The 13,143-nt window shown below is 33.0% G+C and overlaps 1 protein-coding gene across 1 annotated transcript; it reads right to left on the minus strand.

The window, feature by feature from the left end:
* Window positions 1-4,280: 4,280 nt before the first annotated feature.
* LOC129235446 (uncharacterized) lies at window positions 4,281-8,336 on the minus strand. The gene is made up of 3 exons (XM_054869282.1): window positions 8,281-8,336; window positions 4,770-5,002; window positions 4,281-4,588 (listed from the first exon to the last, which is right to left on the minus strand). The coding sequence occupies exons 2-3, from the start codon at window positions 4,949-4,951 to the stop codon at window positions 4,363-4,365; spliced, it is 408 nt and encodes a 135-aa protein (XP_054725257.1). The 5' UTR covers window positions 4,952-5,002; window positions 8,281-8,336; the 3' UTR covers window positions 4,281-4,362.
* Between the last annotated feature and the right edge of the window lie 4,807 nt (window positions 8,337-13,143).

Below are 13,143 nucleotides of genomic sequence, written 5' to 3' on the forward strand. Positions count from 1 at the left end.
CCAAGCTCCGGCACAGTGGTCTTCCAGAGTATTTTTGTCATGAAAAACGCTCTTCATAAATTCTAAAATTGTATGCCTCTCTAATTTACACACCAATATTAAGCGCACGCCGCAAACAGGAGACGATGCTCGGACAAACATCCAATAAGGTGAGTGCGCCCATTATATAGAGCTGATACTATTTGTGAATTTTGATAGAGCGTGGGAGTGAAGTTTATTCCCAAAAGAAGGATAATAATTTTTGATGTTCATGTAACAGAAACAAATTGAAAATAAGGGTGGAACTCGGTCATATAAAAGAAAAAGGGTTACGAAACATCACCTGGTTATAATATAGCACTTTTCCTTCTTCTTCCTGATTGGCGCGATTTTGGCTGAGTTAAAAAAGCGCGCAGTCATTTCTTTTTCGTACTAACCACCGCCAATTGGACACACCAAGTGAAGTCAAGTCCTGCTCTACCTAATCTTTCCAACGCTGAGCAGGCCTTCCTTTTCCTGTACTACCACCAGCTGGTAACGCATCATAAACTTTTAGAGCCGGAGCGTTTGCATGCATTCCAACAACATAACCCAGCTAACGAAATTGTAGAAATCTTTATTCGTCGCGCTATGTCGCCTTAAAGCTCATACAGCTCATTGTTTTATCGCCTACGACACTCGCCTTCACCAAAGTGCAAAGGTCCAAAAATCTTCCGCAGAATCTTTCTCTCAAACTCTCCAAACGACGCCTCATCGTATGTTGTCATCGTCAGAACTTCTGCGCCATAAGATAAGACGGGCATGATGAGACCTTTGTCGAGTGTTAGTTTTGTTCGTTGAGAGAGGACTTTACTACACAATTGCCTACTGAGTCCATAGTAGAACTTGTTGGCAAGAGATATTCTCCGTTGGATTTCAAGGCAACAATGTCAGCCGGTGTTAATGCTGATTCCTAGATAAACGAAGTCTCTTACAACTTCGAAATCATAACTGCCAACTGTGCCATGAGTCCAGATATGTGAGGGCGATGACAGGAGGTATTTCGTTTTTTCGTTGCACCAGATCCATTCGCTTTGCTTCTTTATCCTGTTTGGATACACTCTTATAAAAAATTGTGCCTCAGCGATTAAGTTCTGAGGCTCGCACGATATTTTCCAGCATCAGTTTAAAGAAGTCACACGACAGAAAGAAGCTCGGAGAGGTCTTTCCCGATTCCGACGGCGCTGCTGGTATTGAGCAAAGTCATTTTGCATAGCCGTATTAGTTTTACGGGGATACTAAATTCAGACATCGCGGCATATACTATATGTATGTAAGTAACTCCTTTTCTTACTGTCGCATTCAGCTTCAAAATAGGCAAAGAGATGACGTCGGTCTCACTGATTTGACGACTACTTATATATGTATAGTTAGAGTTAGTTGGCCGAATTTGTTATTTCATTTCTGAAAATTTAATTAATAGATCGAGTTTGTGATTCGCCTTAAAAAAAATTTATTTAGCCTCCCTTGACTATTATCTGTATCTGTCGCCTTCAGTGTTCGCTAGTGCCTATATATACATACACATGTACGTAGAAAAATATTTTTTAATATATTTTACTACGTATGTATATATGAACGAAAAAATTCCCTTGCATTCCAAATGCAATATGGAATATGATAAAAGTATATATGTATATATGTATGCGTGAGTATGCATGCCTGAAAGCATTATTTTATTATCTTTAGCGGAACTTCAAAGTAATGCAGTGAAAATTAATTTTTACTGATAATCCGGTTGACCCCGGTCGAGAGTTCTATGTATTGTATTCGACCTATTTAATGTCGTAAGGTATTTTTTTATTATTGTAATTATTGCAAAAAATTATTATAAAATAAGTGAAATCGTTACGGTACGGAATTCGGTACTGAGTCGCGCACGTTTTAGTGAAATTTAATTTGAGTCGGCTGTTCATTTTTGAAATCATAGGCAATGAGCGTTATAGCTTGTTGAAGTTAGTTATACCTTGATCAAAAAGTTCCCGGAATATATTCAGAAAATTCAAAATACAAAATCCTCAAAAGTGATATTATCGGCTTCAGAGTACTCCTCATCAACTGCGTTCCTCGTTCTTCTGACAAAAATTTGTAGTGTACAATACCGTTGTAATTCATAAAAAACGTTATAACCGATAACCGTGTCGTTATCTTTTTTCATTGAAAACGACGTGTTTTTTTGGTTTTGATTCATTCAGAGCTGGAGCTCTGCATTCACTCGCCTGATATCTGGGCTGAGTGTTGCGTTCATGAACTCACATCTTTGGCGATATTAATGGTATAAATCATTAAATCATTAAGGGGTAACACCACTGTACACGCGTAAAATAAACACGATTTTTAAAGAATTTTTTTGTATAGAAGGAAAGGGGAAACAATCACTCTGATTTGGGAAGTTATTACTTATATACTAAAATACAAAACTACAAAGTTTGATCGAAAAATTTTACAAAATGGCGGCATTGGAGACATTTTTGTAATGTGGTTTCTCTTGAAGGAGCTCCGCGGCACGCAGCACAGAGGGTGCAAATTTTATTCTGGAACAAAGAAACATTTTTCTTCTTAATCTAGATAAGAATAGCTAGAGAAACACTTAGGGGATTTAAAAAATATTTATTTTTGTGGAATTAGCAAGCATTTGAAGGAAAAAACTCTATTTTGGACTAAAAAAACGGCACTTAAATAATTATAACAATCGTTTAAATTAATCTATCGAAAATCCCCTACGCTCTTCTCTTAAGAAGGTTATTATACAGACGTAGTGAAAAACCTGATTAAAAATATTTAAAATTGTTTGAGTTATGCTGCGTGCCAATTTCAGAAAACGTGTTTTGAGAAAAACGCGTTTAAAGTTTGGAAATTTGGAGAAGTCGTTAGGTCACTAACGCTTGGTTAAACGCTTAAAATATTTATGAAATAGACTTCGGTAACGTATAAAACTTTTTGTTCTGTATTTTAAAAGGTTCAAAGAATTTTTTAAGCTTATAAAAAAAAATCAATTTTTTGAAATTTCTACAGTGGTGTTACCCCTTAAGTTCTCTGTCGGCTCTGTGATGGTTAATTTACCGTTATGTATCAAATTTTCTTTCACTTTATTTCACGTTTTCATCAGTTTTCGATTTCGACGGCCTGCCATTACGTTCTTTCTAATATACGTCATCCTCGATGGACTCACGATATTTTCTGAAATGTTTATGCCACTCGTAAACGGCTGTTTTCTTTAGAGTATGACTATCGAGACAGTTTCCCAACATTTCTAAGGTTTTCGCACCATGGAATCCATTTTTGACGCAAAATTTAATACAAATTAGTTGTTCAAATTCAAATCCATTATTAAAACTGTAAAAAATCGAAATCACGTGCAGATGTAGATTTACTTAAGCTGGCGTAACTTGCACAAATGTTAATTATTGGCGACAAAGTTTTGGTAGGAATATTAATCACAGATGTCAGAAAAGTTTTCTCTAATAGCTGCAATGGCAAATCCCTGAGTGCTCTTCTGCCATGAAAAAGCTCCTAATAAAAAATATCTGCCATTCGGAGTCGGCTTAAAACCTTAGGTCCTTCCATTTGTGGAACAACATCAAGACGCACACCACAAATAGGAGGAGGAGCTCAGAAAACACCCAAAATGTGTGTAAGCGCTAATTACTTATTTGTTTTTTTTTTTAATTTTATTTGTTTTTTTTTTAATTTCACGGCTAACTTTAAGTAGCGCATTCAGTCCACCTAATTTATTAGGAGTCTAATCGCAGCTTGTAAGTGGTCAATTGAGAGCAGCGCTTCGACTGTTTATTCCATTTTCGATAGCCAATTTTAAGTGCCCTATTTTGTAAATGTCTAACCATAAACTAAATTTCTTACATCTCATGTGTCCTATTTTAGCTATCAAAGTCAAAAACATCGACTGTTAAAATTCCAAACGCTCGATTGATCACCCTGTATAATGTGATGTAACATAAATGTCAAAACTAATAAAGTTCCAACTTATTTATAAAAATTATTACAGCCTAAGTTGTCAGTTAAGTAAAAAGCATTTCGTCTTTAACAGAGTCGCCAATGGAATGTGTCTGTTAGTAAAATATTGTGAATGTAAAATAAAATTTTAAATTTCTAATACATATAATTTAGTGTATTCAATAAATTGCACATGTGCTATCACATGTAGCTCACACACACACATCACACCCACAATTTTCGATTACTTCTGGTGAAGCTGCGCAGTTGGAGTATATACATACATACAATCATCTTTTCACAATGTCTTAATTGTAATAATTTGTATTGTTTTATTAGTATTTTTTGTTTGTTTTAAAACGGACATTCTTTGTTCCCATAGTTTGTAAATTAACTTTGTTGAAGTGCCCCAGCTGCAGTTGTAGTTGTAATTGGCGTCACAGCGATCGTAGTGGTACAGGGTTTGTCGATTTGCATATAGGCCAGTGTACAGGCGGTGATTAAAGTCAACCAAAATACCAAACAAAATGTGCAGAAAATTGTACGCCTTAGTTTCTGCCACCAGGGATCGTCAACAAAAGGTAACAGTTCTTCCAAAGAGAGCCCTGCAGAGAAGCTGTAGTGCGACACAAATATATTCCCATTAGAAAAATTAATTACATGTATGTATGTATATGTATGCACTAATATATTAGATCTTTGAACTTAAGCTTATTTAAACTTCAACTGCGAGATTTGAGAAAATTTGAAAATTTGCTTACAAAGTTGAATGATAACATATGAAGAGCGACACTTACTCATCCTCTGCACGTATGAGCGCATAACCGTCATATAATGGTTTCTCCAAAACGTCGATGCAATGCGAATAGCCCTGCTGTAATTGTGGCTGCTGTACTTGTATTAGGTGTCCGTAGCTGTAGCCATTCGATTTCAAGTGCTCGTTGCTCAAAAGGTTGGTACTCTCGGTCGGTAAGGACATTTGGTTTGAGTTTTGAAAATTCAACTGCGCATTCAATTTTATTTCACTTAACTGAAAATTGTTAGTTAATATTTATTATTATTTTTTATTTGTAATCTGCAATTATTTATTAATAGTTTTTAATCATTGTTCATTATTTATACTTTATTCATTTAAAGCGTTTTTCAGTAAGAGCGCTTCAACTTTTTTTTTGAATAAAACACAAACGGTTTGACTTTTTTAACTAATTGTTTTTTATTATCGAGTTTGAACATATACATTTAAGTATGAAATTCGATTTCTTTTGCATGACCACCGCGTGCACGTTTTACGAATTCCAATCGTTGAACCCAATTTTCGACCACTCTTTTGCATAAATCGGCCGAAATTCCAGCAATTTCGCGTTCAATATTGGCTCTGAGCTCACAAATCGTCGCCGGCTTGTTACTGTAGACCAATGACTTCACATAACCCCAAAGAAAATAGTCTAGAGGCGTCAAATCACACGAGCGCGGCGGCCATTCGACCGGTCCATTTCTGGAAATAATGCGCTTATCGAACTTACTCTTCAACAAATCAATTGTAGCGTGTGCTGTGTGGCTTGTGGCCCCGTCCTGTTGAAACCACATATCGCCTAAGTCCATACCATTCAATTGCGGCCAAAAATAATCGTTTATCATGTCGCGGTATCGATTTCCATTCACAGTAACGTGGCGATCGTTCTCGTCAACGAAAAAATATGGGCCAATTACGCCGCCGGCATGTAAACCGCACCAAACAGTGATTTTTTCGGGATGCAACGGTGCCTCATTAATCACGTGTGGATTGCTTTCTGCCCAGTAACGCATATTTTGCTTGTTGACAAAGCCATTGAGCCAAAAGTGAGTTTCATCACTGAAGATGATTTTTTGGAAAAACTAGTCTTAAAGTAGCAGCAACAGAACGATTATTTTCATAAAAAATTTGCACGATTTGCATTCGTTGCTCAAGTGTGTAGCGTTCCATGATGAAATGTATACTATATATACTATATACTACTATAAGTTTTTATTAAATATTTTTAATTATATATGTATATGTAATTGGCGCTAAAGCCCTTTTTGGGTGTTTGGCTGAGCTCATCTTCTTATTTGTGGTGTGAGTCTTGTTGTTGTTTCATAAATGGAGGGACCTACAGTTTTAAGCCGATTCCGAATGGCATATATTTTTTTATGAGGAGCTTCTTCATGGCAGAACACACTCGCAGGGTTGCCTTTGCGTCCCGAAGCGCGACCGCTATTAGAAAAAACTTTTCTTCATTTTAGTGTTTCACCGAGATTTGAACCTACGTTCTCTCTGAATTCCGAATGGTAGCCACGCACCAGCCCATTCGGCTACGGCGGGTATTTAGTTTTATTTTTTTTTTACATTTTATTTTTATTGATTATTATTTAATGCTTTTTATTCATTATCTTTAATTTTTTTATTTTTATTTATTTATTTATTGTAAATGAAGTGTAGTAATAATAATCTCTTACAATTGCGAAAATTCTTTATAATTTTATTTTTCGTATTTCGAATTTCGTATTTCTTATTTTATCTTTTTTATAATTTATAATTTATATTTAATTTTTTATTATTTATTATTATTTTTTATTTGTAATTTATAATTTTTTATTCGCTTTTCTTAATTATTTATTTATATTTTATTCTTTATGATTTTTTTTCTTATTTTTATATTTCTTACATATTTTTTATTATTTATATTTTTTTAATAATAGTTTTTTATTATTTTACAACTATTTGTATTTAGAATTTTATAAAAATTGTTTAATTATTTTTTTAGTATTTATTATTTATTTTTTATACGCCCATTTTTCTAAGGCATGCTTGGGAACAAAAACATCGAACGCTGGAGAATGCAGTCGGTCATATAACCACTGAAATGGTAATCGACAAGATGCAGCGAGGAAACGTGAGAAATCATAGTGGTTTCACGGAAAGAATGCTCCGGATAAAAAAAGATGATGAAATGCCACTCTGCAGTAATGCGAAAGCGGTTCCAGGGTGGAAGACGGTTCCAAACGAGGGGCAGGTTTTTAGCCAGCGGACATTCATTAGGCATTTGAAATCCCCTCATCCGCAAAAAAAAAACATTTATTAATTAATATTTAATATATATTGCCCATTATCTTTAATTTTTTATTATCATTTATTTCTTTAAAAGAGTAATTATTAAAAGTAATCACTTAGAATTGCAATAACTTATTATTGTTTAGTATTTAGTATTTGGTATTTAGTATTTAGTATTTAGTATTTAGTATTTAGTATTTAGTATTTAGTATTTAGTATTTAGTATTTAGTATTTAGTATTTAGTATTTAGTATTTAGTATTTAGTATTTAGTATTTAGTATTTAGTATTTAGTATTTAGTATTTAGTATTTAGTATTTAGTATTTAGTATTTAGTATTTAGTATTTAGTATTTAGTATTTAGTATTTAGTATTTAGTATTTAGTATTTAGTATTTAGTATTTAGTATTTAGTATTTAGTATTTAGTATTTAGTATTTAGTATTTAGTATTTAGTATTTAGTATTTAGTATTTAGTATTTAGTATTTAGTATTTAGTATTTAGTATTTAGTATTTAGTATTTAGTATTTAGTATTTAGTATTTAGTATTTAGTATTTAGTATTTAGTATTTAGTATTTAGTATTTAGTATTTAGTATTTAGTATTTAGTATTTAGTATTTAGTATTTAGTATTTAGTATTTAGTATTTAGTATTTAGTATTTAGTATTTAGTATTTAGTATTTAGTATTTAGTATTTAGTATTTAGTATTTAGTATTTAGTATTTAGTATTTAGTATTTAGTATTTAGTATTTAGTATTTAGTATTTAGTATTTAGTATTTAGTATTTTTAGCTTTATTTATTATTTGTAACTCTATATAACATTTAGCCTTTACACAGCCTTTAACATTTAACGTCCTTTTTTCGTTTGTTTAGTATGTCCGGAGACTAAAAAACTCGCCCTCGTTTGGAACCGACCTGCATTCTGAAACCACTTTCACATTACTTCATTACTTCATTATTTCTTTTTATTTTTTATCACTTATTCTTTACTTTTAATCTTTTTTATTTTTTTAATTGTAGTTAATTACAATTATTTAAAAAAATTTAATAATTAATTATTTAATATTTTTTATTCATTATTTACTATTTTCTTTCATTATTTTTTAGAAAATTATATCGCTTATTATTATTTGCATTATCTGTTAACGACTTTGTTTCCTATTTTTATGTACTTTGCAAATTTCGCTATCTCTTTACTTTATTTATTTTAAACGTGCGAGCGTTTGCGGTACCAACTCTAGTGGATTTCGTTGTGCGCTTCCCAGAGACTCTGCTTAAACTGCGTGCAGCAAACCAACATTTTATTCCGCATACAAGTTAGAGTAAGAATATATGAAGTATTTAATGTATAATAAATGGGAATGCACATATATATAAACATCTCTCTTTCTCTTTTAAAATTTCTACATAATATTTGCTATTGTTCTCATTTAATCGCTTATTCGGCAATAAACTTTACTGTTGCCCCATAAGTATAATACTTTGATGCCATTTTGATTTCTGAAAACAATGGTGCCATTTAAGTATTCGCTCTCTTGTTTTATACCTACGTTCATTTCTTTGCTTTGCTTTCTACAAATAAAATACTATGCGCGCCGAGAGTCTGTAATAATGGAGTTTCGTTTTTTTTGACAGATTATGTGAGCAAACTAAAAGTTAGGGCCAACGAAAGTGCGTAACGATCGTTAAACCCAAATGTTGTACAAAAAAGGGCTATCGAATTTCATATGTGTTTATGTAAATAAGGTCTTTATGTGTAAAATTATAGATATCACTGAAATTTTTAAAAATTGTTGTTCTTCAGCAGCTGTCAAAGTTATCAATGACATCCCGCTGTTAAAATATTTAGTAAGGGTTGCACTTCATCATGGATAATTTTACGCACGCTCAACGTTGGTTGAACCGAAGTTCCGGCTCAGTTGCAAATTTTCTGGGATGAGGCCCATTTCTAGCCCAGCGGCTTTGTAAGCAAGCACAATTTCCAATACTGGAGCGGAAAGACGGTGTACGGCACCATGCAAGTGAAGTAACGATCGAAGTAGTGTAATAGGAATTTGACGACTCGAGGCGACGACACGCCTGGATTATTTTCTCTGCGCTTACGTGAAGTCTACAATCTACGCTAACAAGCCTACCACTATGGACGAGATCGAAACCAACATTCGAAATGCTTTTGTAGGGAAATACAAGTACATACATACATATATTTGTATAAGGCAAAAAATCCAGAGTAAAATTCAGCAAAGAGTCCATGCTGCTGTGATACTAGGTGGAGGAGGTTACTACAAAGTATAGACTCGAGATATTTTGCGGCTGCTGGAGTTGAAGAACTTTTTTGGACCTTTCAGCAGGACAATAGCCATTAACACAATGCGATTCGGCGCCGCTGGACTTCATTCTTTGTAGATATCTCACAGAAAAGCTTAACATCATTAATCTATACCCACTGTAGAGGACGATTCCCGAGGTCTGTGCTGTTAAAGGCCTAAATTAGATAATTTATAGAATTTATTATAGAATTAAGAAAAGGATCCAAGAAAATGCAATAGTTTAGCGCTCAATAAAACAAAAAGCCATGCCAGAAATACGATTTTTTGAAATATTTCGATACTAGCGCCAATTTTTTGGAAAAATATGAGTTTTAGAAATATTTCGATGTCGCGGACACTTTGAGAGTTATATTTTGTGGATCAAAATGAGCCGATATTTTGGTCAGTAAGCTCCTCTTTGAAGGTATGTATATAGTATAGAAGGAACTCGTAATAATGAATGGGATGCAAATATTTACATTGAATATTGAAGACGGAATCTTAACTTTTCGGAATTAACTTTTGACGCTCATTGTACTTACATATGCATACATATATTGTACAATATGTAGGTGTATATATCACGCAACATAAAAGCGTCTGCATTGATTAGATGTACCTAATATATATAATACACATCTTCGCGGCTGATAAGATAATCGTCTGGTTCACTCTATAAAAGTTTACATGCTTTGTCTTTATTCACTCAAGTACATTTTTTTATCTCATCTTAAGTACCTCGCGGCGGGCTATTAAGCTTTTGAGGTTCATCTTACTTTGTATTACGAAAGTAAGCGTGTCGAAATTATGTTTGGATCAGTTAGTATAAAGCATCTTCGCGTTTATTGCTTCTAACCCTTTTAACGGCTGTGCGACGTACCTATGTATATGCCCCGCTTAAAAAGAACCGCAGCTTCATCTAATCGAGGTGTATTACTTTCTACCATGCTTTATATTTTTGTAAAATGCTCCTTAAACTTGGGAAAAATTATATAATTACACTATACGGAAGATCCATTAGAAATTTTATTTATATTTTTTTGTTTATATTTTAAAACTTTTGGACAGAGCATTCAATCACATTTACAACCACATACATTTTTTAAAAAGATCTAAAGTTTGACCCCTAATAGCATCTGTAATAAAATTGTCGGCGAAAAAAGTAATATGCCATTTGAATAGATACTGTTCCATCTACCATTTAGGAAAATATGAAAAAAATTAGTTCTATTATATAAATTTTTTGAGCAGATGGTTGCCACTTGTTTGAAACGCTTAATTCAATTTAAAAACAAGTTGACTAAAATATTACCATATGGGTGTTAAACGAAAGAGGTATGAAAATCATTATTTCGAATATATTTTTAAATAGAATTATCACCTGGGTAGAGATAAAAAAATTAGTTCTTTAAATTTTTTATCTCTACCCAGGTGATAATTCTATTTAAAAATATATTCGAAATAACGATTTTCATACCTCATACCTCAAATATTTTATAAAATGAGCTTTATTAAATTTATTTCTTGGTGGGTGGTAACATGCTGAATTTTTTAATTATTTATTTGCAATTATTGAATATAAACAGTTGGCAACACTACTTAAAAAACATATTCAAAATCATATTAAGTTTATTAAAAGCTCTTTTCTTCGACACCCAAATTGTTATTTATCATTTATCATACAAGTGATAGTTTTTCAAACAGATGGCAACCCTCTTCAAACATGTTTTCGAAAATAACCTCTATTAAACCTTTTTCTGTTTGTAATATTTGATTAATCTTATTAATAAGTATTCGAATTTAATTAATTATATTACTAAGATGGGACTGGTGAAGGCGTCTATCGGTCGAACTTTAAAATCTCGATGCCAATGGGCAGTTATTCCACATCTCAGGGACCTATAATTAGTAGGAATAAGCGTCTGTAATTTTTGCGGGTGGTCCATCAGACACCAAAGCACATTCGCTGAGAATATGCAACTCTCGGTTGACGAAGACTCACTCACCTAGATGCCGCGACTTTGAGTACATTCGTAATATGGAATAAAAAGCCTGAGGAAGTAATCAAATTTATTAGAAACTTCAATTATAGGCTCGCGATCAAGCATAACAGACCACATAAGAGAGGTCGTAGTGCACTAAGGCTCAACAAAACTATAACTAACTAACTCGTAATTTAATTTATTTTAACTTTTTTTACAAGCGGCAACTCTCTTAAAAAAATGAACTATTTTTTTATCCATCATCCAACTTCAGACCGCTCGCGCAGCTGATACACGGGCGTCAGCCGTCTGTTAGTTGGCTAAATGATAGTCCAGAGTATTGTTAACAAGTGCGCGGAGGCATTTTGCCGAGAGTAAACGCGAAAAAAGAAAATCCGTAATGGATTTCAAACGTAATAGTGTGATTGCAATATATTTGGCAGGAAAATCACAATCAGCGATTGTTCGTGAGCTTGAGCACCTTAAAGTAAATGAAGTTTTTGTTTATCGCACCATTACTCGTTACAATGATATTCGTAGCAATAGGGTTTATTTGTTTGACCGTTCATACGAGAATTTGAGTCATCGATTGACCACCAGGAGACTGCACCCGCCACAGGTAATGGTCTGGTCCGCTGTAATCGCAGATAGTCGCTCTCCAATCGTTTTCATCGAACCTGGCGTCCAGGGACATGCGAAATATTATCGGGAAAGTATTCTGGAGGCTGCGTATCTCGTATTACACTTTCTAAAAGCTCAGTGAAGTTTGGGTGGCTCTCTCTTTAATTTGGGTTGGTATGAACGAATATGAAGGTCATTCTCTTCTTCTTCTTTCTAGTCGTTTATTCTAGGTTTGCCCCTTCTCATCATCTATGAAGCTGATAGTTATAGAGTACCAAAATCATAGTTGTATGAGTTTTACAGGATTATCAAGAATGAGATTCAAAGCCGATTAGTCTGGTATTTAAGCCACTCCCACACACACATAAGTCACAGCATACTATTCCCATAAAATAAATAGACCCAATTGTTTTGTTTAAAATGTTTAAAATTTTATTCAATTCGGTACAAATGAATAAAACGTAACAAAGTGTTTATTTTTAACAAAAACTTTCATAGGAAAAATATTGAACAAAAATTATAGTTAAATAAAGGAAATCGTTCATATACATAATGAGTTATGTTACAAGTTGGGGACAAATAGTGAATAGTTAATCGGCATTGATGCGTACATCCAAATGTATCTCAGCATGTATGTAGGTATGTGTGAATGTACATATATGCAGGTACACGTCAATGTTCCTGCGGTTGTTGCATATTATTAGAAATAATTGGTTTTTTAAACTTCCTTAGTTATCTTTTAGTTAAGCATTTAACAAAAGGTTTTCATTTGGCTTCAAGATTGGTTTTTACTTAATTTGAATAGTTTCCTTAAAATATTTTTAGTTATATGTATGAACTAATTTAGCATTCTTTGTTTTCAATTATAAGTAAGTATTGGTAAGATCTATAACAAGTCTTATAGAAAACGAATTAAATAGTTGAGTATTCACTTACGTTTAAGATACATTAGATATTTACATAATTAGTTGACTTAAGAATTCAAGTTGGAGAGCTGCATACATACTAATATATGTACTAAGTACATACACATATACATATGTACCCTCGATAGTTAGAATGAGGTTATGGTAGAAAAAACTTAGACTGAGTACTGGTTAAGTATTCATTCATCAGATGATCTTCGAATTGGTTACAAATCACGCACGTTTTTTTTCTAAACTTTGTTCGAGGTTAGGTTGAAATTG

Source organism: Anastrepha obliqua, chromosome 1, assembly GCF_027943255.1.
Source record: "Anastrepha obliqua isolate idAnaObli1 chromosome 1, idAnaObli1_1.0, whole genome shotgun sequence".
In the NCBI taxonomy this organism is placed as follows: domain Eukaryota; kingdom Metazoa; phylum Arthropoda; class Insecta; order Diptera; family Tephritidae; genus Anastrepha; species Anastrepha obliqua.

What these genes read in the sequence shown, in the direction of transcription:
- LOC129235446 (XM_054869282.1), bottom strand. Translation starts at nt 4,951, where the DNA reads ATGTCCTTACCGACCGAGAGTACCAACCTTTTGAGCAACGAGCACTTG. An exon ending in CTCATACGTGCAGAGGATGA is followed by an intron (nt 4,589 to 4,769) that starts GTAAGTGTCGCT and finishes GTCGCACTACAG; the next exon opens with CTTCTCTGCAGGGCTCTCTT.